The sequence below is a fragment of the Heptranchias perlo genome, chromosome 15, assembly GCF_035084215.1.
Source record: "Heptranchias perlo isolate sHepPer1 chromosome 15, sHepPer1.hap1, whole genome shotgun sequence".
Lineage (NCBI taxonomy): Eukaryota > Metazoa > Chordata > Chondrichthyes > Hexanchiformes > Hexanchidae > Heptranchias > Heptranchias perlo.
The window spans coordinates 64,465,145-64,491,984 of record NC_090339.1 but is presented as its reverse complement, the minus strand read 5'-3'; the positions used below and the strand labels follow the sequence as shown (position 1 = coordinate 64,491,984).

The following is a 26,840-nucleotide window of genomic DNA, read 5'->3' as shown; positions in this document are numbered from 1 at the left end:
GTGCTGGCTTCCTGCTAACTTTAAAAAAAAAGTTTGAAAAGTTCCCCCGCGACCTAGCCAACCTTGGGATTTAGGAAGGGGCCCTCACAATTTACTTCTGGGATTTAGTTAACAGTAGTTTCTAAATCTAATTTTTCACCTTGCAACAGATTTTAAGCGTTAAATAGGTTTGTATCTGTGTTACAACTGATGGAGACTGGTATTCCATTAGTGTCTGTCTTAAAAATTTGTTCTCACCATTAATGATTTACCTGAATTTTACAAATGAGCCAAAGTGTTTCCTGTAAACATTTTATACAAAAAAAAATGTATCCCCTCCATTTAAGCATCCACCACATACTATAGGATTAAAGCCCATCTTGATTAGGTCTGGATAAAGCACACACGTGAAAACGTTATGATGTAGCGGGTTTTGATGCATGCGGCCTCCTAACCCATGTCCTATAAAGTCCCAGGCCTTTCAGGAGAGAAGTTAGGAAACACATCTTCACACAAAGGGTGGTGGAAGTGGCGAACTCTCTCTACAAAAAGCAGTTGATGCTAGCTCAATTAACAATTTTAAATCTGAGATCGATAGATTTTTGCTAGCCAAGGGTATTAAGGGGTATGGAGCCAAGGCGGGTAAATGGAGTTAGGGTACAGATCAGCCATGATCTCATTGAATGGGGGAACGTGCTCGAGGGGCTGAACGACCTCCTCCTGTTTCTATATCTGTCGGCTGGAGCAGGTTAGCTTTCGCGTGCTTAAAGTCTTTCACATTTTGCCAGTGTTTTCACTTTCCAAATCAGTCAGTACTGGGAATTGGGACTGACCAGTCTGTACAGCGAACACCATCAAAGCAATGAGACACTTGGGCATCAGTATAACAGAGAATGAAGCTGATGTTGCAGACAGTTGAAAGCAGTGCTTTTCGTAAAAATCAGGCGTCAGCCTTGACTCGGTGGTAGCACTCCCACCTCTGAGTCAGAGGGTTTAAGTCCCACTCCAGAGACTTGAGCACATAATCTAGGCTTTAACGGGGTACCATAGTAGTGGTTGTGTTACTGGATCAATAATCCAGAGAACGTGAGTTCAAATCCCACCGTGGCAATTTGAGAATTTGAGTTCAGTTTTTTTTAAAAATCTGGAAATAAAAAGCCGGTGTCAGTGCAAGTGATCATGAAAATGTCCGATTGTCGTAAAAACCCAACTGGTTCATTCCCTGTAGGGAAGGAAACCTGCCGTCCTTACCCAGTCTGTGCCTATATGTGAATCCAGTCCCACACCGCGATTGATTCTTAACTGCCCACTGAAGTGTCCTAGCAAGACACTCAGTTTTATCAAACTCAGTAGAACAAGAGGTGGACAATAAATGCCAGCCTTGCCAGTGACGCCCACATCCTGAGAATGAGTAAAACAAAAATGTTTTTTCTGGTGCTGCCTCACAGCAAATTGCCAGTGAATGGAAGTGTTTTTTTGACTGATCAATGGGATATTTCAGGCAATCATCTCAACAGACCGTTCAGCCCATCATGATCATTCGCCCTATAGACAAGTGAGCTGTGACACCCTAAGTACGACAGATGTTTTTGGGGCGTGGCAGCCTGCGTATATGCACTATACACAAGACACAGTTCATCTACACGCGCTGGTCAAAGGGAATGCCGGTTAAAAGAAATGGATAAGGAAAGACACCTGTGGGCAGTAAAGTATCAGTCATTATAAAGTACTCAAGCAGAATGCTAGTGGGAAACAGGGTTTTTAGGTTCTATTGCTAGGATCACGGAGAACAAAAGGAAGAGTAGAGTTTACATAGCCTGTATAACACTAGCACATTTGCACTTGGGTTATTGTGCCTAATTTTGGTCCCCACAAATGAAAGGTATTGAAGGTGCAGAAGAGGACGACCAGGGTGCTACTAAATTGAAGAGATCTTTGTTATGAGAATAGGCTCTCGAGTTAAGGCCACCTACTCTGGAGAAATGTGGATTTAGAGAGGACTTAATTCATGGTTTTTAAAATGAAGGTTTTAGATAGTCATTCAATATAGATGGATAGGGGATGGTCGGACTAGGAGTCATGTCTATAAAAACTGAGCAAAGACTTAGGTTAGATGCTAGGAAATGTTTTGTTTCCTACAAAGAGTCATCAATCTGGAACAAACTGCCAAGAGGTGGTATGACGAGTCCCTGATAGATGAGGGTATTTCTAATTGTAGGGAGACAGAAAGGAAGAAGGACGGTAAAGAAAGAACTTGCATTTATATAGAGACTTTCACATCCCTGGGTGGTCCCAATTGTTTTGCAGCCAATAAAACACTTTTGAAATGTAGCCACTGTTGTAATGTGGGGAAACTGTTGTATTACCTTATAAAATCAAACATCAGCAAGCCAATTAGACCAGATCCCGACAGGGATTGTCATTGAGCCCCACCCCGCTGGCTGATTTCGTGGACCACTGTTGCACTATCTGTCCAGATGCATACTGATTTGTCCTCTGCCAGTCCAGAACTGCTACAAAACCAACCTTATTCTGGTTGGTTGGCATAGCCGATGGACTCTTCTGTTGTCCACCTGCCCAGGAACTAATTCCACCCCCCCGTAAGTGGGCACCTCTGCCCAATGGGCATTCCCCCAGTGCCACCTGCCCAGCAACCAATCCCCTCTGTAAGTGGGCACTTCTGTGTAACAGGCGTACATCCATTGACTGCAGAGGACGCCTTCATAAGAGACTGCCCTGTCGAATACTGCTCTTCTGTGATTACAATGTGAGAGCCGGGGCTGAGGCCAGGTTGATTCTTAACTGAGATAGGGATGCTCGGGAAACTTGGGTGATTGGGGAGGGGAGTACAAATAACTAAGAAAAGGTTTCTGATGGCACTTTTCAGACCCCTGGACGTACCAAAGTACTTCACAGCCAATGAATTGCTTTCGAAGTGCAATCACTGTTCTGCAGGTAAACGCGGCAGCCATTTTGCACAGACCAAGGCCCAACAAACAGCATTGAGATAAAGGACCAGTGATGGTTAAAGGATAAATGTTGTCCAGGACATTGCTCCTTAAAAAGATACTATGGCACTATTCATGTTCACTTGAACAGTGGTGGTGGGGCCTTGGTTTAATGTCTCATCTTAAAGACGGCACCTCTGACAGTGCAGCACTCCCTCAGTACTGCCCTGAAGTGTCAGCCTTGGAGTGGGACTTGAACTCACTACCTTCTGACTTGGAGCTGGAAGTGCTATCAGCCAGGCAGACACTTCAGATGTTGGGAGAAAGGTGGGGGGGGAAGAAATTAAAGTATTTCAATATTAAGCAAATGTTGTAAATCCACTGTGGGAGGTAAAGCAAAAAATTTATAATGTAAGTAACTGAGAATTAGAGGCTTTGAGGAGGGAGGAACAAAGAAACCGACTTGCATCTTAATTTTTTTTTAGAAGTTGGAGATATATCATAATAGGTACAGCACAGGAGGAGGCCATTCGGCCCATCGTGCCTGTGCCGGCTCTTTGAAAGAGCTATCCAATTAGTCCCACTCCCCTGCTCTTTCCCCATAGCCCTGTAAATTTGTCCTCTTCAAGTATTTATCTAATTCCCTTTTGAAAGTTATTATTGAATCTGCTTCCACCGCCCTTTCAGGCAGTGAATTCCAGATCACAACAACTCGCTGCGTTTTTAAAAAAGTTTCCTTGTGTCGCCTCTGGCTCTTTTGCTGATCACCTTAAATCTGTGTTCATTGGTTATTGATCCTTCTGCCACTGGAAACAGTTTCTCCTTATTTACCTTGTCAAAATTGTTCATGATTTTGAACACAAAATAGTGTTAGAAATAAATCTGTGATGGCCTGTATCTGTGTCATTGAGGTGTACATGTTTTTTATTTCAAGCCTGAGTATATTACAGCAAGGGGCAAAAGTGTTGTTTATACGATCAGGAGACCACTGTAAGCCACATTCCTTGAGCAGTGTTATGATAAAGCTATCAATATTAATTAAGATGTGGAGATGCCGGTGATGGACTGGGGTTGACAATTGTAAACAATTTTACAACACCAAGTTATAGTCCAGCAATTTTATTTTAAATTCACAAGCTTTCGGAGACTTCCTCCTTCCTCAGGTAAATTACCTGAGGAAGGAGGAAGTCTCCGAAAGCTTGTGAATTTAAAATAAAATTGCTGGACTATAACTTGGTGTTGTAAAATTGTTTACAAATATTAATTAAAGCTATCTGAATACGTCAGTGAAACACCAGTACTGAGGAAATTACCAGAACTAGAACAGGAAACCTGTTATTGCTGTTACCTCTTTAAAAAGAGGTTTATTTAAATAAAAGGTTTATTGCTGAAACCCCCTAAAGTGATGATTAAACCTTGACTAGAAGGTTTTGATGAAAGTATTGTGGACCAAAACAATCATCGGTTCACGTGCGATTATTATTAACTGTTTCTCTTTGTTTCAGGGACTATTGGATTTTTTGCCTGCTTTTGGTTCGTCAACAAGATTTATAGTGTTGTGAAAGTGGATTAACAATGGGTTCCGTATGGAGCAGGCTGCGATGTGTATTTTTTTTTCTTTGCATTTAAATATTTATCATATAGCTTCAATTCCTGAAAATTTTCTAGAGAACACTATTAACTTTTAATTGCAAATCTAGGATAACAGCGACAGTTTAAAAAAAAATAGTTTAGTTCATGATCACTGTCGTTTTGCAATCATGTACGTAACGATTTAGAGTAACATGTCAGGAAAAGCTTGGTTGGCAACTATACATTCAGAAGTCTTCAATTCGATGCATAGGCTTTTTTCCTTTTCATTTTGGTTTGTAGTGCATGCTTGGGTTCACTCCCTGACTCCGTTGGCGGGGGTGTCTCGCCCAACAGGAAGTCATGTGGGCTATCTGGGCGCAGTTTTCCAATGATGCATCTGAATAGTTGGAAAATCACACCCAGCAGTGTGCCCGCACTCCCACCAATCGAGGCTTCTCCGCCGGCAGCACAGGGTTGAGGAATGACTCCTGCTGTGTTTATTCCAAAGATGTCACTTTGCTCCGGTGTTTTTCAGTTCCAAAATTTGTGCTTAAATAGATAATTGAATAATTTTACTAAAAAAAAGTTTTGAAGTTCTGCATTTAAAAAAAATTGCAATAATATCAATTGATTGTACATAGACACTCTGTATTTTCCTTTTGAATGTAAATATATATGGAGTTGCATTAACTGATTTTTTTTTCTGTTTAAAGTTGGATTTTACTTTGTTCCCATTTTCCAAACAGCAGCAATGATTTGATGCTCTTTTATCTGTATTTTCTTGTACTGTGATATTTTGTAAATAGTCCCAAGATCCACATTAATTTGAACAAGGAGTTGTGTAATTAGCACGTTAAACAGCACAGGTTGGTGGCTTTGTTATCTATCCTCAGTGCCTGATTATGTCTTGAACATATACCAATATTTGTTCAATAAACTTAAGATGAATCACCCCCTTTTTCCTGTGTAGAGTTCTTAATAAATCTTCACAGTGAATGTTTCTCTTTAATCAATTTACAAGAAAGAATTGTTTCAGAATCTGTTCAAGCTGCATTTACATTTTGAAATGTCACCTTTGGGGGTATAGTTAGGCTTGTATTAAATACACACACGCACCAGGTGTGATCACAGAATCCAGCAACATTTAACAGCTCAAAGGCATAATAAATTTCGAGCTATACCATTTAGCAGTGAAATGAGGAAGCACCTTTTCACACAAAGGGTAGTGGGAATCAGGAACTCACTCCCCAAAAGGCTGAGGATGCTGGGGATTAATTGAAATTTTCAAGACTGAGATTTATAGATTTTTGTTGGTTAAGGGTATTAAGAGATAATGAAACAAATGCAGGTAAATGGATGATCTGTATCTCAACTCCTTGATCTAATTGAATGGCAGAACAGGCTCAAAGGTCTGAATGGCCTATTCCTACGTTCAAACAAGACTAGAGATTTGAAAAAAGTCAGTTTCCCCCCCCCCCCACCCCCAATATGAATAGATATGTAGAATAATGTCATCTAAAGATGTACTCCTGGACCAATCAAATGACATCCCTGAAATGAAACTGGTCAAAGATTGGGAAACTCCAAGATATCAATATTATATTGAAGGTCAGGGAGAAGTCTCTCAACTAACTTCTTGGAAGTTTTACTTAAGCTTATTCAACCGTCACCCAAGAAATTAAGTAAGCAGGTAGTCAGGAACACAAGTTTATACCAATAAATTCAATAGGGAATTCAGGAGAAACGTCTTTACCCAGAGAGTGGTGAGAATGTAGTGTGCGCTACCATGAGGAGTAGTTGAGGCAAATAGTATAGATGGATTTAAGGGGAAGGTGGATGAACGCATGAGGGAGAAAGGAATAGAAGGATATGCTGATAGGGTTAGATGAAGTAAGGGGGGGAAGAGGCTCTCATGGAGCATAAATGCCAGCATCGACCAGTTGGGCTGAATGGCCTGTTATGCTGTACATTCTGTGTAATTTGTCAATGTGATATTATTGGAGATGAACCAATGATTTTAAAAAATAATCTCTGGTTCAGTGGGTTAGCTACAATGTCCCTTTTACCTCTGGGATCTGGGGTTGTATGCGAGCAAGGCAGGGCTGTGGTCGAGGTGGAGGATCTTGTGACCTATTGGGTGCAGGCCACAAAAGTTGCCCATCACCCTACACTAATTAGTGTTCAGAGACATAGGAATAACTAGGGTGTGGAATGCACATACACTTGCTGCAGTACATAACACACAAATCTCCAAAGAAACAAACATCATTTGACTACTGGGAAGGGGAGAAAAATTAAGAGTTCAGTTGTCAAGAGGTTGGGAACATTTGGGGGCATCTTGGACTTGTCAGAACATGAGAGGGAGGGGGGGGGGGTGGTCAATAGATTATGGGAGCACTTGAGAGAGCACAGAATAGAAAACATTCAGGTGATATGGTGAGTGCGCACTGGACAGTGAGAAGGCTGTGAGCATTGGGTGAAGAAAGGAAGTGGTGGGCAATGGGAAAGGAGTAGCTCGGGATAGACCCAGGAGCAGAGGATGGGGTTAGAGGCATTTGCAGGAACAGTGAAATCTGGGGTTTGGGAATGCTAACAGAAAATGGACAAAGTCTGGGGCACAATGGTGTGATATTGGGAACATAGGAACCGGAGTAGGTCATAGTCAGGAAACCCAAGTAAATACTTCAACTTCAACTTCCAGAAATGGAGTAGAATGCATCTCAGGACAGAAATAAACCAACATACCCTGGAAAATTGTTACAAGTAAGTTTTTTTTTTCCAAAATTTTTTATTGTTGAATTTTATTTTTAACTATATCTTCTGGTAACAAAATCCAAAATGCCAGCTGAAAGCACTTTCATACTGTATTTTGATTTCATCAATTTAATGGCAGCTTTTTTCTCCTGCTTGGTATTTATTCATTGGTGATTTTCTGCCTGTGATATATTGCAGGCAATCAGCATGACTCTATTAATGACTTGCTTCATTTACATCAGTCACTCAGGACTTAATGGGCAATGATCCCTTTACAAGTTGTTGACACTTAACTGCCCCCCTCCCAACGTGACCTGATAAGCCACCCAGTTGTATCAAACCAAGGGCAACTAGGGATGGGCAATAAATGCTAGCCTGCCAGTGATACCCACATCCAGAGAATGAATTTAAAAAAAAAGTGTGGCACTTTAAGCATAGCACATGTGCCTAACACAATTGAAACATGAATAGGCCATTTAGCCCCTCGAGCCTATTCTGCCATTCAATTAGATCATGGCTGATCTGTACCTCAACTCCATTTACCCGCCTTGGTTCCATAACCCTTAATACCCTTGCCTAACAAAAATCTGCTTCCTGACATCACCCCTGAACAGCCCAGCTCTAATTTTAAGATTATTCCCCCTTGTTCTGGACTCCCCCACCAGAGGAAATAGTTTCTCACTATCTACCCTATCAAATCCTTTAATCATCTTAAACACCTCGATTAGATCACCACTTAATCTTCTATATTCAAGGGAATACAAGCCTAGTCGATGCAACCTGTCCTCATAATTTAACCCTTTTAGTCCTGGTATCATTCTGGTGAATCTGCGCTGCACCCCCTCCAAGGCCAATATATCCTTCCTGAGGTGCGGTGCCCAGAACTGAACGCGGTCTCCAGATGAGGTCTAACCAGAGCTTTATACAACTGTAACATAACTTCCCTTAGTATTCCAACCCTCTTGAGATAAAGGCCAACATTCCATTAGCTTTTTAAATTAGTTTTTGTACCTGTCCACTAGCTTTTAGTGACTTCTGTACTTGGCCCTCGAACTCTCTCTCGTCCTCCACAACTTTTAATTATATAACAAAATTAGCATAATTGAGAAATTGTGAAAAAAAAATCACTCCTCACCATTTGATACCACGTTGAGGACTGGAGTCAGACTAGCAAAACTGCGATCTGCCCAAACCTAAAAATCGCACAGGTGACAAAATGAAACGCTTAAAAAAAAAATATGCAACTTAAAAAAAAAATGCAAGTATAAGAATTGCAACTAGGGTTGGACATATTCCTGGAGGTTTCATCACATGACCTCCTGTCTCCAACTGCCCCGCTCCCCCCACTCCTGCCATCCCGAAATATCCATCCTCCTGGGGCACCATCTTCCCGCACTAATTGGAAAACCAATAGACACCTCGTTACCCAATTGGATGATTCTTAACCCTCTGTCAAACAGCCATTTTTAAAAAAAAACATCTCCAATATTTTTATAACTTTTAAAAAAAAAAAGTGTTCACAGAAAATGAAAAAACACAACTTATTTTGAAGCCCCTATGGTTTTTCTCCCCCTGGGTGTTGCTCGTGTCCAGGAGATTAACCTTTACTTCCTGGAGACTCCAGGACAATCCTGGAGGGTTGGCAACACTTGATTGTAGAATGTGAAGTAACAATGGGTGAATTGGTGCCTAAACTTATTGGCCTGACATTTCTTTCCCAGCAATTTAAAAAAATTTGCCCGTAGAATGTGGATGGAGCTCAAAAGGTGCTCGTTTATTGCCCCTCCCTAGTTGGCAGCTTGAACTGCTGTAGTCCTTGTGCAGGGATGAATCCATTTATTTTAAATGGGATAACCCCACTGTTAAAATAACGGATATGGTGTGATCATTTGCTAGTATTCCACGGTGTGAATTTCCGGACCATAATTTGTAGACGATTTAACAAATTACACATTCGCACTTCAAATCAGCTATTCCTGCATTTGATTAGAAAATCACACTATTTTCTACCCATAAAAAATAAGTTTTTCTACAACTGTATTACAAATTTTTGCAGATACTGTATTAACATTTAAAACTCGAGATTAAAACAAATTCAACATATACAAATAAACTCTCCCCTTCATTGGTTCGGCTCTTCAGGGTCAGACAGACCATGTCACATTGTTTTATTTCAATCCCTGGTCAGACGGTTGGCTGGGCAGGAGGTGAAGCTCATTTTCTGAGCTGCAGCTGGTCGAAAGTGTCTCCCTGCGATAGCCTTTGGGACTCTGTGGTCTGGTGAGCGCCGTGGGGGTTAATGCAGAGATGGTCCCCCCTTCCCAAGATTTCAGGGGACAGACCCGAGAAGCTACCACAGAAAAATGCGAGTGGAAAATCCTACCGTCTGTCACAGTAAAATAACTGTCCAGCGCTGGGTTTCTGGGTTGCAGCTGCTTGGAACAAGAGCCACAGAGTAAGATGAGGAACTCCCTCCTGACGCTCCTGTGCATGTAGCCGTAGATGTAAGGGTGGATGCAGCACTGGCAGTAGAAGAGGATCAGAGCCGAGGTGGTGAGCCAGGGAGGCAGGGGCTTGGACCTGCTGATGGTCACGGTGCTTAGGATGCTGTAGGGCCCCATGCTGAGGACATAGGAGGACATGATGACAAAGACCACCTTGGCCGCTTTGCAGTGGTAATGAAAACGCCGGTGGCGGGCCCTGAGCCCTGAGCTGGAGGTGGAAGTGTTGGTCATGTCGGAACCCCTGGGTTGGGTGTTAGGATGGGTCGGGTGAACTAGAGCATTCTGCCTTCGAGCCGCCCTGAACACCATCCAGTAGCAGCCCAGCATGACGCAGACGGGCAACCAGAAGGTGAAGAGCGTGGTTAGCAGGGTGTAGGAGGGACTGGATGACCAGGCCAAGCTGCAGAAGCTGTGACCATCAAAGCCCACTTGGCCCCAGCCGTAGAGAGGGGGAGTGCTCTGGGCTGTACCAAGAAGCCAGGTAAAAACAATCAGTTTGTTGCCTCTCTTGGGAGTCATTCGGGTGGGATAGGACAGGGGGTGGATGATAGCCAGGTATCTGTCAATGGAGACCACCACTATGGTGTTGACACCAGCGAATGCAAAGAGATGCATTAAGACCACCAGCGCCTTGCAGAGCCCCCTGTCCAATGGCTGGATCCCAGGGACGCTGCCCACAATCACCAATGGCATCACCACGACAGTCTGGAGCAAGTCGGCCAGCAGCAGGTTGAAGACGAACCGATTTGCCATGTGCAGGAGCTGGGGTTTCCGCTGGAACACCATCAGCACCACCGTGTTGCCAAACAGAGAGGTGCAAAGGATGGCTGAGACCAGGACTATCCTCAGCAGGTCCCCGGCAGATGGGCTCCAAGTCCCAGCCCAAAGCGTTGAGTTGCTGACGTTACTGTGGAGCGTGAGCCCGGACATCTCCGAGTAATGAGGGACGTCCAGGCCCTTCCACCCACAGAGAAACACTCTCCTCAATCGGTCCCAATAATTCCGGGCAGGCAGATCATTCCCAAACTCTCCTTCCATCCCGGGAATCCTGGCTGGCTCTGGGAGCCTCTCATCCTTTCAGCTCCTCGGGCTTTGTGCTGTTCAAGCCCAGATTCACCTGAAATTACATGACACCACATCACAGAGCTGGTCACTGATACCCCCTCTCCCCCTTTCAGGCTCCCTTACCCCACCCAGTGAAATCCCATCACAGAGCTGGTCACTGATACCCCCTCTCCCCCTTTCAGGCTCCCTTACCCCACCCAGTGAAATCCCATCACACAGCTGGTCACTGACCTAATCCCTCTGCCTTCGCCCTTCATACTCAATAACAGAACTGGTTACTGACCCCTCCTCCCGAGGCTCCCAATGAATTACCCTCAGAGAGCTGGTCAATGACCTCTCCCCCCAACTCGTCCTGGATTCCTGACCTTGACCCAATGAAATTCCATCAGAGAGCTGGTTCCTGATCTCGCCCTCCCCAGGCCCCCTGACCCCCCACTCAATGAAACCCCACCCCAGGGCTGGTTGAAACTCTTCCCCCTTTCCCCCTTCCCCAGCCTCCACCCCCCCCCCCACACTCAATGTGACATTCAGCAGATTTATTCTCAAAATGACTCCCAGCTCCTGGAATATTTCAGGCGGTTTTCTGCCTTTACGAGTGGCCCAATTTAATATCCAAAAAAACCCCCCAAAACCGTGGTGAAAACCTAATCTAATCAGAATGGGTCAGAAGTTAAAGTTAGAACCGGGTTTAATAATAAATTAAAACCATGGACGGAGCTCTGCTCTGGATTTGATTCCTTCTTGCTGTGAATTGCTGGGGATGATGATGATGTTTGAATTGATTGTCCCCCTGAGATACCATTTACCTGCAGTCAGCATCCTCGCCGCCTCCTGTGTCCCCGGCTCCCCGGCTGAAATGGACCCAGTCCCCGGTCCAGGACCGGTCAGTGGCCGCGCAGAGGCGGAGCGGCGCGATCCGGCTCCACTTTCATCCCAAGTGCAAGTGCCGACCGTGGGAGGTCCGGCACAGACCTCAGACCCAGGGAGAGGGAGGAGAGGGAGGGAGGGGGAACCTGCCCACCCTCGGCGGCTGCAGCTGGAAGAAACGGGTCTAATGTCGCAGGGATTGAGGCACAGACTCCAACATCACTGTGGACAAGGTCTCTGCGCCAAGTCCTTCCCCCCCCTTGGATGTGTATCTGGGTTGGGAGAGATCCGCTCTGTATTCCATCCGGTTTGACTTTAAATGGTTTGGGGCCAATAATTCGCATTTAGATTAGATTCACGTTAAATATCAGGAATATAAAGCGCCAGGAATATATTTCATCCTTTTGAAAGTGAACCGATCCCATCAATTCCGTGGGAAATTTCAGTTTCATTCCACATGACATTCATCTCCCCAGTGTTAGTGGAATTATTCTTGATTTAACAGTTGATTTAATGCGAGTGTGAATGCAAATAAATTAAGAATCACAGAGGTTTGATATTTGATGTCTGATTATATTAATAACAAGCGCTTTACATTTTAGTTGGACATGGTGAAAGCTGAGGGACTTTCTGTACTCCTGGTCAGCTTTCATTAACAAGTCTGCGTTTTCCAAACACCACTTCAATCCTCAGTGATGTTCAATTCTGGGAACATTGTCCATCGGTTGTGATGTGCCCCGAGGGCAGGTCCTAACTCCAGTCTCACACAAGAGATTCTTGAGCCACTCACTGGGGAAGAGTGGTCAAGATGGTTTCCCATTGTCTTCCTCATGGTTTTTATCTTCAGAGTCTGTTCTCCTTGGTGGGCTGCAACTGGTCTAAAAATCTCCCCACCGACCCTTTACAATGGGGGGGGGGGGCCACCCGCACCCACCGACCCCCCCCTCCCCGCTGGACATCAACCCAGTATTCAGAGCCAGAGCTCCGGCCTCCACTCACCGGGACTGTCTGGAGCGGAGCTCGAACCCTCACCCTCTGACTCAGAGGCGGGAATGCTACTCGAGTCAGTGGTCTCTCCGACCAGACGTGAGTCCCCCGCTGGAGGTCGACCCAATATTTAGAGACCACATTCTAGCCGCCGCTCGCCGGGACTGCCTGGAGTGGAGCTCGAACCCTCACCCTCGAACCAGAGGCGGGAACGTTCCCCTGAGCCCAAGGCTCGCTCCGAGGAACATGGTTCAGTATCTTAAAAATGAGCTAATTGATCAGACTACCTACATCTGTGTCTCTGACTCTCCTTCACACAGACATCCTCCACCTCAGTCTCATACAATTAAAGGATGGAGCTGAATGCAGACGGTCCATGACAAGGTTACAGATTAGAGATCTCTGTTCTGTTGTGATGCCCTTTCACGGGTGATATTTTACAAACCACAGATGTAAAAAATTCTCATCTTCCACCCAAAGAGTTGATAATTTTCCAGTTTTGGGAATAATTATGAACTCAAAAGACACAGGTTCTTCTCCACTCACTCACTCCATTCTTCCAAGACTTTCCTTCCTGGCTGCTTTGGGCCTCTGCTCTCTGCTGGCCCGGTCATACGCTGCTGAGCCTCAAGCAATGTGGTGTGAACGGACCACACATGCACCGAGATTGTCCGCTGCTAGGTCGGCACATCTGTGGTGGGAAATGGCCCAGGGACCCCAAGGAAACCTAGCAACCAGTTTGTGCACAGCAAGGGTAAATATTGGCCAGGACACCGGGGAGAACTCCCCTGCTCTTCTTCAAACAGTGCCATGTCATCTTTTACATCCACTTGAGAGAGCAGACAGGATCTCGGTTTAATGTCTCATCTGAAAGACGGCACTTCCAACAGTGCAGCACTCCCTCAGTAATGCCCCTACAACACTGCAGCACTCCCTCAGTACTGCCCCTCCAACAGTGCAGCGCTCCCTCAGTACTGCCCCTCCGACACTGCAGCGCTCCCTCAGTACTGCCCCTCCGACAGTGCAGCGCTCCCTCAGTACTGCCCCTCCGACACTGCAGCGCTCCCTCAGTACTGCCCCTCCGACAGTGCAGCGCTTCCTCAGTACTACCCCTCTGACAGTGCAGTGCTCCCTCAGTACTGCCCCTCCGACAGTGCAGCGCTCCCTCAGTACTGACCCTCCGACAGTGCAGCGCTCCCTCAGTGCTGCCCCTCCGACAGTGCAGCGCTCCCTCAGTACTGCCCCTCTGAAACTGCAGCGCTCCCTCAGTACTGCCCCTCCGACAGTGCAGCGCTTCCTCAGTACTGCCCCTCTGACAGTGCAGCGCTCCCTCAGTACTGCCCCTCCGACAGTGCAGCGCTCCCTCAGTACTGACCCTCCGACAGTGCAGCGCTCCCTCAGTGCTGCCCCTCCGACAGTGCAGCGCTCCCTCAGTACTGCCCCTCCGACAGTGCAGCGCTCCCTCAGTACTGATCCTCCGACACTGCAGCGCTCCCTCAGTACTGACCCTCCAACAGCGCGGCACTCCCTCAGTACTGACCCTCCGACAGTGCAGCGCTCCCTCAGTACTGACCCTCCGACAGCGCAGCACTCCCTCAGTACTGACCCTCCGACAGTGCGGCACTCCCTCAGTACTGACCCTCCGACAGCGCGGCACTCCCTCAGTACTGACCCTCCGACAGTGCAGCGCTCCCTCAGTACTGACCCTCCGACAGCGCAGCACTCCCTCAGTACTGACCCTCCGACAGCGCAGCACTCCCTCAGTACTGACCCTCCGACAGCGCAGCACTCCCTCAGTACTGACCCTCCGACAGCGCGGCACTCCCTCAGTACTGACCCTCCGACAGTGCAGCGCTCCCTCAGTACTGACCCTCCGACAGTGCAGCGCTCCCTCAGTACTGACCCTCCGACAGTGCAGCGCTCCCTCAGTACTGACCCTCCGACAGTGCAGCGCTCCCTCAGTACTGCCCCTCCGACAGTGCAGCGTTCCCTCAGTACTGCACTGGGAGTGTCAGCCTGGATTATGTGCTCAAGTCTCAGGAATGGGTCTTGAACCCATGACCTTCTGAGTCAGAGGCGACCCTGAGTCCGAGCCACTAGAATGGGATGCCCAAAATGACCAAACTTTTGGCAGTCTCTGGGGTGCCCGCTGTAGGCAGGCCGGAGACTCATTAATATCTAAATGTCCGGGTCCTTTGATGTCATTAAAACTGCAACGCAATGTTTACTTGGATCACGCAGGTCAGGCACATTGTCGGAGCCACCAGGGGGCAGGAGAGCTTCTCCGGGCCCCACAAGGAAACCTTGGGCCTCCCCGATTCTGGGCTTTGATCTCCCTCCCCTGACCACAATCAACTCCCCCCCTCCCCCTCCTCCCCCTCCCCCCCCACCACCTATTTTATGACGGGGACCGTTTCCTTGTGTCCTCTGGGGGAGGCGTTTGCCTGCCGCCTGGAATCCCGCTCCCACCCGCCCAGGAATGATTTCCCACCAGGCCCTACACGGAAATGAGACGCATGCGAGTTAAAATCTCTCCGGGCCACATACGAGCATCCCGCTCTCCCCGGCCTCCGCGTGTTGCACACACACGCCCCGAGTTAAAGTCGGGGCACTAGTGCCTCAAAAAAAATGTTAAGGAATCTACAGAGTAGTTAATCTGTAGGACGCTGGTTTAATCTGCCCTTACAATGAAAGGTGTCTGTTCCTGGTTGAGCTCGACATGGCCCTGCTGCGTGCCAAAAATCTGCCATAATCAGCTCACTCCTACCACCTAATGGTGACTTAGTCTTATTTTCACTGATTCCTTTCCTTAAGGACCAAAGACCTTGGGCTTCGGTTCTTCTAAATTGGCAAAGAACTAGAGGGGGAGATGAGGAGAAATCTATTTAACGCAGCGAGTTCTGATCTGGAATGCGCTGCCTGAAAGGGCGGTGGAAGCAGATTTACTAGTAACTTTCAAAAGGGAATTGGATAAATACTTGAAAAGGAAAAATTTGCTGGACTGTGGGGAAAGAGCAGGGGGTGTGGGACTAATTGGATAAGTCTTTCAAAGAGCCGGCACAGGCACGATGGGCCAAATGGCCTCATTCTGTGCTGTATCATTATCTAAATTAAGTCGTAGCCCAGTGTTGCTCGTAGTGCAGCCTGCTTTGGTGCACAGTGTCATGTCACAAATAGAAGTCCAGTTGCGTTGCCTGCTAAATTAGACAAGTTGGTGTTAGTACCATTAAGAGGGACTTACAGCGAGTGGACGTTCTAGTCTAAATCTGGATTTAGAAACAATCCAGACTGTAGATTTTCAACTTGCCGCCCAGGTGTAATACTGGCGATCAGCCACACTTTATAGAAACCGTCCGATTTAAATTCTCATCCTTGTGTTCAAATCCCTCCATGGCCTCGCCCCTCTAGAACATAAGAACATAAGAAATAGGAGCAGGAGTCGGTCACACGGCCCCTCGAGCCTGCTCCGCCATTCAATCAGATCATGGCTGATCTTCAACCTCAACTCCACTTTCCCGCCCGATCCCCACATCACTTGATTCCCTTAAGAGTCCAAAAATCTGTCGATCTCAGCCTCGAGCATTATCGACTGAGCATCCACAGCCCTCTGGGGTAGAGAATTCTAAAGATTCACCAACCCCTGTGAAGAAATTCCTCCTCATCTCAGTCTTAAATGTCCCACACCTTATCCTGCGACTATGCCCCCTAGTTCTAGACTCTTCAGCCAGGGGGAAACAGTCTCTCAGCATCTACCCTGTCAAGCCCCCTCAAAGAATTTTATACATTTCAATGAGATCACCTCTCATTCGACTAAACTCCAGAGAGTATAGGCCCATTCTACTCAATCTCTCCTCATAGGACAACCCTCTCATCCCAGGAATTAATCTAGTGAACCTTCGTTGCACCGTCTCTAAGGCAAGTATATCCTTCCTTAGATCACCCTATCTCTGTAACTTCCTCCAGCCCTACAACCCTCTGAGATCTCTGCGCTCCTCCAATTCTGGCCTCTTGTCCATCCCCAATTTCCATCGCTCCACCATTGGCGGCCGTGCCTTCAGCTGCCTGGGCCCTAAGCTCTGGAATTCCCTCCCTAAACCTCTCCGCCTCTCTCTCCTCCTTTAAGACGCTCCTTAAAACTTAACTCTTTGACCAAGCTTTTGGTCACCTGCCCTAATATCTCCTTATGTGGTTCAGTGTCAAATTTTTTGCCTGATTACGCTCCTGTGAAGCGCCTTGGGACGATTTTCTATGCAGAGGGAATGGGGCAGTGGGATTAGTTATTGATTGATACAGGAATACGGGGAGAGAGCGGGGCAGTGGGATTAGTTATTGATTGATACAGGAATATGGGGAGAGAGTGGGGCTGTGGGATTAGTTATTAATTGATACAGGACTATGGGGAGAGAGCGGGGCAGTGGGATTAGTTTGGGATTGATACAGGACTATGGGGAGAGAGCAGGGCAGTGGGATTAGTTTGGGATTGATACAGGGCTATGGGGAGAGAGTGGGGCAGTGGGATTAGTTTGGGGATTGATACAGGGCTATGAGGAGAGAGTGGGGCAGTGGGATTAGTTTGGGGATTGATACAGGGCTATGGGGAGAGAGTGGGGCAGTGCGATTAGTTTAGGGATTGATACAGGGCTATGGGGGGAGCGGGGCAGTGGGATTAGTTCTGGATTGCTCTAGCAAAGAGCTGGCACAGACATGATGGGCCGAATGACCTCCTTCTGTGCTGTAAAGTTTTATATTTCAGTAGTTATTTTTCTCATGGGGTGTTATGTACGAGAAGTGTAACAATGCATTTGGACCTGTGTTTGGAAATGAACGGGAGAAAGGTTTGTCAAACTCTTTCATTTGGAATCAGTTCCTTTTAAACACATTAGACAGGCCTGTGGTTATAGAAAACTCCAACATGACTGAGGAATATTCATCTGTGTTATTTTCTGAACTGACTCTGTAACAGCCAACAGTGCTCCAAGTAAAATTCAAGGGATGTAGAGCAAAGACGGATAAATGGACTCAAGTTACAGATCAGCCATGATCTAATTGTATGGTAGCCATGATGTGGAGATGCCGGTGATGGACTGGGGTTGACAATTATAATCAATTTTACAACACCAAGTTATAGTCCAACGATTTTATTTGAAATTTACAAGCTTTCGGAGGCTTCCTCCTTCCTCCAGAACTAGCTGCGCCTCTAGCCAAGCTGTTCCAGTACAGCTACAACACTGGCATCCACCCGACAATGTGGAAAATTGCCCAGGTATGTCCTGTCCACAAAAAGCAGGACAAATCCAATCCGGCCAATTACCGCCCCATCAGTCTACTCTCAATCATCAGCAAAGTGATGGAAGGTGTCGTCGACAGTGCTATCAAGCGGCACTTACTCACCAATAACCTGCTCACCGATGCTCAGTTTGGGTTCCGCCAGGACCACTCGGCTCCAGACCTCATTACAGCCTTGGTCCAAACATGGACAAAAGAGCTGAATTCCAGAGGTGAGGTGAGAGTGACTGCCCTTGACATCAAGGCAGCATTTGACCGAGTGTGGCACCAAGGAGCCCTAGTAAAATTGAAGTCAATGGGAATCAGGGGGAAAACTCTCCAGTGGCTGGAGTCATACCTAGCACAAAGGAAGATGGTAGTGGTTGTTGGAGGCCAATCATCTCAGCCCCAGGGCATTGCTGCAGGAGTTCCTCAGGGCAGTGTCCTAGGCCCAACCATCTTCAGCTGCTTCATCAATGACCTTCCCTCCATCATAAGGTCAGAAATGGGGATGTTCGCTGATGACTGCACAGTGTTCAGTTCCATTCGCAACCCCTCAGATAATGAAGCAGTCCGAGCCTGCATGCAGCAAGACCTGGACAACATCCAGGCTTGGGCTGATAAGTGGCAAGTAACATTCGCGCCAGATAAGTGCCAGGCAATGACCATCTCCAACAAGAGAGAATCTAACCACCTCCCCTTGACATTCAACGGCATTACCATCACCGAATCCCCAACCATCAACATCCTGGGGGTTACCATTGACCAGAAACTTAACTGGACCAGCCATATAAATACTGTGGCTACGAGAGCAGGTCAGAGGCTGGGTATTCTGCGGCGAGTGACTCACCTCCTGACTCCCCAAAGCCTTTCCACCATCTACAAGGCACAAGTCAGGAGTGTGATGGAATACTCTCCACTTGCCTGGATGAGTGCAGCTCCAACAACACTCAAGAAGCTCGACACCATCCAAGATAAAGCAGCCCGCTTGATTGGCACCCCATCCACCACCCTAAACATTCACTCCCTTCACCACCGGCGCACTGTGGCTGCAGTGTGCACCATCCACAGGATGCACTGCAGCAACTCGCCAAGGCTTCTTCGACAGCACCTCCCAAACCCGCGACCTCTACCACCTAGAAGGACAAGGGCAGCAGGCGCATGGGAACAACACCACCTGCACGTTCCCCTCCAAGTCACACACCATCCCGACTTGGAAATATATCGCCGTTCCTTCATTGTCGCTGGGTCAAAATCCTGGAACTCCCTTCCTAACAGCACTGTGGGAGAACCGTCACCACACGGACTGCAGCGGTTCAAGAAGGCGGCTCACCACCACCTTCTCGAGGGCAATTAGGGATGGGCAATAAATGCCGGCCTTGCCAGCGACGCCCACATCCCGTGAACGAATAAAAAAAAAAAAATGTCAGGAACTCCTCGAAGCCTACGCATTTATAAATCACAGAACAATGCATGGTGATTACAGATAGGCTTTGAGGAGTTCCTGACATTTACCTGAGGAAGGAGGAAGCCTCCGAAAGCTTGTAAATTTCAAATAAAATCGTTGGACTATAACTTGGTGTTGTAAAATTGTTTATAATTGTATGGTGGAACAGGTTCGAGGGGCTGAATGGCCTCCTCCTGCTTCTACGCTCCTATGATTTGCTTGAGCTTCATGGCCTGGATTTGGGGGTTGCTTGGGCCTGTCCTATGTAAACAACAAGCACAACTTGCATTAATTAGTGCCTTTAACGTCAAAAAATGTCCCAAGTTGCTTTGCAGAGGCGTTATCAGAGAAAAAAGGACATCAAGCAAAAAAAAGGAGATATTAGGGAGTGTGATTAAAAACTTGGTCAGAGAGGTGGGTTTTAAGGAGGGTCTTAAAGAGAGGGAGTTGGAGAAGTAGAGGGGACTAAGGGAGGGAATAATGGAGTTAGCGCCTCGGCGACTAAAGGCACGGCCACCAATGGTGAGGCAAGAAAATCGGGGGATGCGCAGGAGGCCAGAATTGGAGGAGCGCAGAGATCTCGGAGGGTTGTAGGGCTGGTGGAGGTTACAGAGATAGGGAGGGGCGAGGCCACGGAGGGATTTAACATAAGGATGAGAATTTTGAAGTTTAAACATACAGTAAAATATTTGCTGTAATCATCATCAATCATGGAGAATTGCAAATGTTACACCCTTGTTCAAAAAAGGGTGTAAGGATAAACCCAGCAACTACAGGCCAGTCAGTTTAACCTCGGTGGTGGGGGAACTTTTAGAAATGATAATCTGGGACAGAATTAGCAGTCACTTAGACAAGTGTGGATTGATTAAGGAAAGCCAGCACATATTTTTAAAAGGAAAATCATGTTAACTAACTTGATTGAGTTTTTTGATGAGGTAACAGAGAGGGCAGATGAGGGCAATGCGGTTGATGTTGTGTATATGGACTTTCAAAAGGCGTTTGATAAAGTGCCGCATAATAGGCTTGTCATCAAGATTGAAGCCCATGGAATAAAAGGGGCAGTAGCAGCATGGATATAGAATTGGTTAAGTGACAGGAAACAGAGATTAGTGGTGAACGATTGATTTTCAGAATGGAGGGAGGTGTACAGTGGTGTTCTCCAGGGGTTGGTATCAGGACCACTGCTTTTCTTGATATATATTAATGACTTGGACTTGGGTGTACAGGGCACAATTTTCAAATTTGCAGATGACAAAACTTGGAAGGGTAGTAAACAGTGAGGAGGATAGTGATAGACTTCAAGAGGATATAGACAGGCTGGTGGCATGGGCAGACACGTGGCAGATGAAATTTAATGCAGAAAAATGCGAGGTGATACATTTCGGTAGGAAGAATGAGGAGAGGCAATATAAACTAGAGGGCACAAATCTAAAAGGGGTACAGGAACAGAGAGATCTGGGGGTATATGTACACAAATCATTGAATGTGGCAGGGCAGGTTGAGAAAGTGGTTAAAAAAGCATACGGGATCCTGGGCTTTATAAATAGAGGCAGAGAATACAAAAGCAAGGAAGTGATGATGAATCTTTATGAAACGATGGTTCGACCACAACTGGAGTATTGTGTGCAGTTCTGGGCAACGCACTTTAGGAAAGATGTGAAGGCCTTAGAAAGGGTGCAGAAAAGATTTACTAGAATGATTCCAGGGATGAGGGACTTCAGTTACGTGGATAGACTGGAGAAGCTGGGATTGTTCTCCTTGGAACAGAGAAGGTTGCGAGGAGATTTGATAGAGGTATTCAAAATCATGAAGGGTCTAGACAGAGTAGGTAGAAAGAAACTGTTCCCATTGGCAGAAGGGTCAAGAACCAGAGGACATAGATTTAAGGTGACTGGCAAAAGAACCAAAGGTGACATGAGGAAAAACTTTTTTACGCAGCGAGTGGTTAGGATCTGGAATGCACTGCCCGAGGGGATGGTGGAGGCAGATTCAATCATGGTCTTCAAAAGGGAACTGGATAAGTACATGAAATTAAAAAATTTGCAGGGCTACGGGGATAGGGCGGGGGAGTGGGACTAACTGGATTGCTCTTGCATAGAGCCGGCACGGACTTGATGGGCTGAATGGCCTCCTTTCCATGATTCCATGCAGTGCCCGTGTATCACAGGGAGGGGTTGCTGACTATGTATGTTTTATGTGTTGTTACTTGAACAGCTGGAGGAGTTAAGTGGATCAGTCGATGTTAACTGGGTCTCTAAATATAAAACCCAGAATGTGCCGTGATCAGTCTGTTCCTGGATGTGTTAACCTAAGAATACCGTGGCTTCTTTTAGCAGTTGTGGAGTGCTGAGAGGCTGATATTATGCAACATACAGGAAAATGGAAATAACAGCTGGGATGACTAAGTGTTGAGTCGTGAATATTGCTCATAAAGTATCCAATACACATCATGGAAGTATTTATTGACAAATGGTTAGTCACAGATTTATCTGAGAGTCATGATTTCCTGTAAGTAAGTTTGAGACAATGTAAACGCTATTAAAGTGTAAATTTTTTGAATGGCTTAGTAGGGTGTCGGCCATTGGTCAGCGGGCCGCACTCTCACCTCTGTCAGAAGGTTCATCTTTTCAAATCCCACTTCAGAGACTTCAGCACAAAATCTAGGCTGACACTCCCAGTGCCTGTACGGAGGGAGTGCTGCACGGCCGTAGGTGATGTTAAACTGTCTGCCCTCTCATAGAGTCATAGAGTCATACAGCACGGATAGAGGCCCTTCGGCCCATCGTGTCCGCGCCGGCCATCAGCCCTGTCTACTCTAATCCCATATTCCAGCATTTGGTCCGTAGCCTTGTATGCTATGGCATTTCAAGTGCTCATCCAAATGCTTCTTGAATGTTGTGAGGGTTCCTGCCTCCACAACCCTTTCAGGCAGTGAGTTCCAGACTCCAACCACCCTCTGGGTGAAAAAGTTCTTTCTCAAATCCCCTCTAAACCTCCCGCCTTTTACCTTGAATCTATGTCCCCTTGTTATAGAACCCTCAACGAAGGGAAAAAGCTCCTTAGTATCCATCCTATCTGTGCCCCTCATAATTTTGTACACCTCAATCATGTCCCTCCTCAGCCTCCTCTGCTCCAAGGAAAACAAACCCAATCTTCCCAGTCTCTCTTCATAGCTGAAGCGCTCCAGCCCTGGTAACATCCTGGTGAATCTCCTCTGCACCCTCTCCAAAGCGATCACATCCTTCCTGTAGTGTGGCGACCAGAACTGCACACAGTACTCCAGCTGTGGCCTAACCAGTGTTTTATACAGCTCCATCATAACCTCCTTGCTCTTATATTCTATGCCTCGGCTAATAAAGGCAAGTATCCCATATGCCTTCTTTACCACCTTATCTACCTGTTCCGCCGCCTTCAGGGATCTGTGAACTTGCACACCAAGATCCCTCTGACCCTCTGTCTTGCCTAGGGTCCTCCCATTCATTGTGTATTCCCTTGCCTTGTTAGTCCCTCCAAAGTGCATCACCTCGCACTTTTCCGGGTTAAATTCCATTTGCCACTGTTCCGCCCATCTGACCAACCCATCTATATCGTCCTGCAGACTGAGGCTATCCTCCTCACTATTTACCACCCTACCAATCTTTGTATCATCAGCGAACTTACTGATCATACCTTTTACATTCATATCCAAGTCATTAATGTAGACCACAAACAGCAAGGGACCCAGCACCGATCCCTGTGGTACCCCACTGGCCACAGGCTTCCAGTCACAAAAACAACCTTCGACCATCACCCTCTGCCTTCTGCCACTAAGCCAGTTTTGTATCCAAAGTGCCAAGGCACCCTGGATTCCATGGGCTCGTACCTTCTTGACCAGTCTCCTGTGCGGGACTTTATCGAAGGCCTTACTGAAATCCATGTATACCACATCCACTGCGTTACCCTCATCCACACGCCTAGTCACCCCCTCAAAAAATTCAATCAAATTAGTCAGACATGATCTTCCCTTGACAAAGCCATGTTGACTATCCCTGATTAATCCTTGCTTCTCCAAGTGGAGACTAATTTTGTCCTTCAGAATTTTTTCCAATAATTTTCCTACCACTGATGTTAGGCTCACTGGCCTGTAGTTCCCCGGTTTTTCCCTACTCCCCTTCTTGAATAATGGTATTACATTAGCGGTTCTCCAGTCCTCTGGCACATCCCCTGTGGCCAGAGAGGTTCTGAATATATGTGTCAGGTGGATGTAAAAGATCCCATGGCACTATTTCAAAGAAGAGCAGGGGGAGTTCTCCCCGGTGCCCTGGTCAATATTTATCCCTCAATCAACATCACTAAAAAACACAGAATATCTGTTGCTGTTTGTGGGATCTTGCTGTGCACAAATTGGCTGGCGTGTTTCCTACATTACAACAGTGACTATACTTCAAAAGTACTTCACTGGCTGAAAAGCACTTTGGGAAGTCCTGAGGTTGTAAAAGGCGCTATATAAATACAAGTCTTTATTTTTCTTTCTTCTTAGTTAATGCCAATTAATCAGAAGATAAGGAATCAGAGTATGTGAAACCTTTATATAGAAAGTTTTCTCTGGGGTGATTAATTCCCATTTTATGTCGTCATGTCTCAAATTACCCACATGCTGTATCCCAAAATGTTATTTTCTGCTTATTAGATATCTTATTAAGAATAATCTGAGAGATCTGTGACATTGCAATCAGGCCGTGAGTGAGACTGGTCTCCCATTGGGTAAATCGAGCTGACTCTCAATAGTTGAATGATAATTGGACACAGATCTGAAAAGTGAAAAAAATAAGGAACAGGCTTAACATTTTATTTGTCACCATTTCTGCTGTTTGCTTTAAATAATTGATTTCCCCTTTACTGTGACAAAGACAACGGGAAACCACCTGAGATACTCTTCCCCAGTGAGTGGCTCAAGGATCTCATGTGAGAAAGTTGAGTGAGAACCTGCCCGAGGGGCACAACTCAATGGATAGACCCCACCTGGAGATTTATTCCACATGTTGATCAGAAGAATTAGCTGATACCTTCTGTTCCTGCAGTTTAATTTAAAATAATTTTTCAGGTTAACTTTTTCTCTACCTTTAACAATCTTATATCCCTCTATCTGATCACCTCTCAGTCGCCCCCTTTCCAGCTGAAAAGCCCAACTCTCTCCAGCCTCTTCCCATAACTCAGACCCCCTACACTGGGGACCTGCCTCATGACTCCTCTTCGCTCTGCCCCCAGCGCTAGAATGTCTCTCTGGTTTCTTGGTGACCAGAACTGGACACATGGTCAAGGTGGGGTCTGACCAGTGCAGCACAAAGTTGGTCACTACCTCCCCAAACTTATATTCTATTGTTGTGGCTTTGCCAGTCATCATTCTAGTTTTTTTTTCAAAAAATATACTTTATTCATAAAAATTTGCAGCAATACATACAATACAGTTGTCATGTCACATTCCAAACGTACACAATACAGATTATACAATTTGCAGGTTACATGAAGTACAGTTCAACAAACACATTGTACATAATTACAATTCATGACACTCTAGGGTGCCTCATTGCATTTCACTCAAAACAGATTATTGATTACAGATTCATTACAGGTACATTACATCAATTTGAATTTTACATTCTGCCCGGGTTTTTTTTTTCCCTGATTGCAGCCCCTCGGTATACAATGGCGGGAAGGCTTTAAATGGTTGCCTTTCCCCACAGAGCCTTTGCAGCGGCCGCACCCATCCTCAGTGCGTCCCTGAGCACGTAATCCCGGACCTTGGAATGTGCCAGTCTGCAACACTCGGTCGAGGACAGCTCCGTGCTCTGGAAGACCAGCAAGTTTCGGGCAGGCCAAAGGGCGTCTTTCACCGAGTTGATGGTCTTCCAGCAGCAGTTGATGTCCGTCTCGGTGTGCATCCCCGGGAACAGCCCGTAGAGCACAGAATCCTGTGTTACGGAACTGCTCGGGACGAACCTGGACAGATACCACTGCATCTCTCTCCAGACCTTCTTTGCAAAGGCACATTCCAGAAGGAGATGGGTGACGGTCTTGTCTGCACCGCAGCCTCCTCGGGGACAGCGCACGGTGGTACTGAGGGTCCGGGAGTACATGAAGGATCTGATGGGAAGGGCCCTTCTCACCACCAGCCAAGCTAGGTCTTGGTGCTTGTTTGAAAGCTCTGGCGATGAGGCGTTCTGCCAAATGACATTGACAGCCTGCTCGGGGAACCAACTGACAGGATCCACCATCTCCTTTTCCCTCAGGGTCTCGAGGACGTTACGTGCGGACCACTTGCTGATCACCTTGTGGTCAAAGGTGTTTTTTTGCATAAACTTTTCGTCGAAGGACAGGTGGGGCGGAACGGTCCAACTGGATGGAGCGTTCCGTGGCAGCATGGCCAGGCCCATCCTTCTCAACACCGGGGACAGGTAGAACCTCAGCACGTAGTGACACTTTGTGTTTGCGTACCGAGGGCCTATGCACAGCTTGATGCAGCCGCACACAAAGGTGGCCATCAGGATGAGGGCCACGTTGGGCACGCCTTTCCCCCCTTTCTCCAGAGATTTGTACATCGTGTCCCTGCGGACATGGTTCATTTTTGATCTCCAGACAAAGTGGAAGATGGCTCGGGTGACTGTCGCGGTGCACGAGCGAGGTATGGGCCAGACCTGCACCACGTACAGCAACACCGAGAGCACCTCGCACCTGATGACCAGGTTCTTGCCCACGATCGAGAGGGATCGTCGATCCCACAGTCCCAGTTTCTGCTTCACCTTGGCAATACGTTCCTCCCAGTTTTTGGTGCACGCCCCGGCCCCCCCGAACCAGGTAATCCGACCTGACGGTGAAGGGGACAAAGGATCGGTCAGTCCAGTTCCCAAAGAACATGGCCTCGCTCTTGGTACGATTTACCCTGTCAGTCATCGTCCTAGTGGGTTTGTTGACTGCTGCACTGCATTGGTTGAAGATGTTTAGTGTTGAGTCTACCAAAGACCGTTAGATCTCTGAGTACCACCTTTAGCCTCCTGGAGTATATCTGTTGTCTATTTTTCCTTCCTATGTGTAACACTTTACACTTATCTGCATTGATTTTTGTTTTACCCACTCACACATCTTGTCCAACTCATTCTGTATTTTCTGAATTGCCTGTCCTGTGTCCTCTGTCCCTCCTAGTTTGGTATCATCTGCAAATTTGACCAATTTGCATATCCCATGGAGTACCTTCAGGGCCATCGTGCTCAGCTAACTTCTCACTATTTCTTGTGATCGGATTCCTTTGTTATTTTTGTGATACACAAACTATTTTTTTTACAGTGCGATTAGGTTTCTGAAGTTCTCTTCAAATCTTAAGACACATTTGAAGTGTAACCAATGCCTTGTTTAGTGCAGTGTTATTTCTCACTCACACTTCATATATTGTACAAGTCTGATACTAATAGATCTCCC

The 26,840-nt window shown here is 46.6% G+C and overlaps 2 protein-coding genes across 2 annotated transcripts in view; one reads left to right on the top strand and one right to left on the bottom strand.

The window, feature by feature from the left end:
• LOC137333149 (transmembrane 9 superfamily member 2-like) overlaps window positions 1-5,451 on the top strand; it is a 96,675-nt gene extending 91,224 nt beyond the window's left edge. The window contains exon 17 of the mRNA XM_067997330.1: window positions 4,433-5,451. Coding sequence (XP_067853431.1) covers window positions 4,433-4,500 — 68 coding nt within the window. The 3' untranslated portion in view covers window positions 4,501-5,451. The remainder of the gene's footprint in view (window positions 1-4,432) is intronic.
• A 3,910-nt stretch (window positions 5,452-9,361) lies between these two features.
• Window positions 9,362-11,773, bottom strand: gpr101 (G protein-coupled receptor 101). The gene is made up of 2 exons (XM_067996716.1): window positions 11,629-11,773; window positions 9,362-10,874 (listed from the first exon to the last, which is right to left on the bottom strand). The coding sequence occupies exon 2, from the start codon at window positions 10,793-10,795 to the stop codon at window positions 9,422-9,424; it is 1,374 nt and encodes a 457-aa protein (XP_067852817.1). The 5' UTR covers window positions 10,796-10,874; window positions 11,629-11,773; the 3' UTR covers window positions 9,362-9,421.
• Window positions 11,774-26,840: the final 15,067 nt, after the last annotated feature.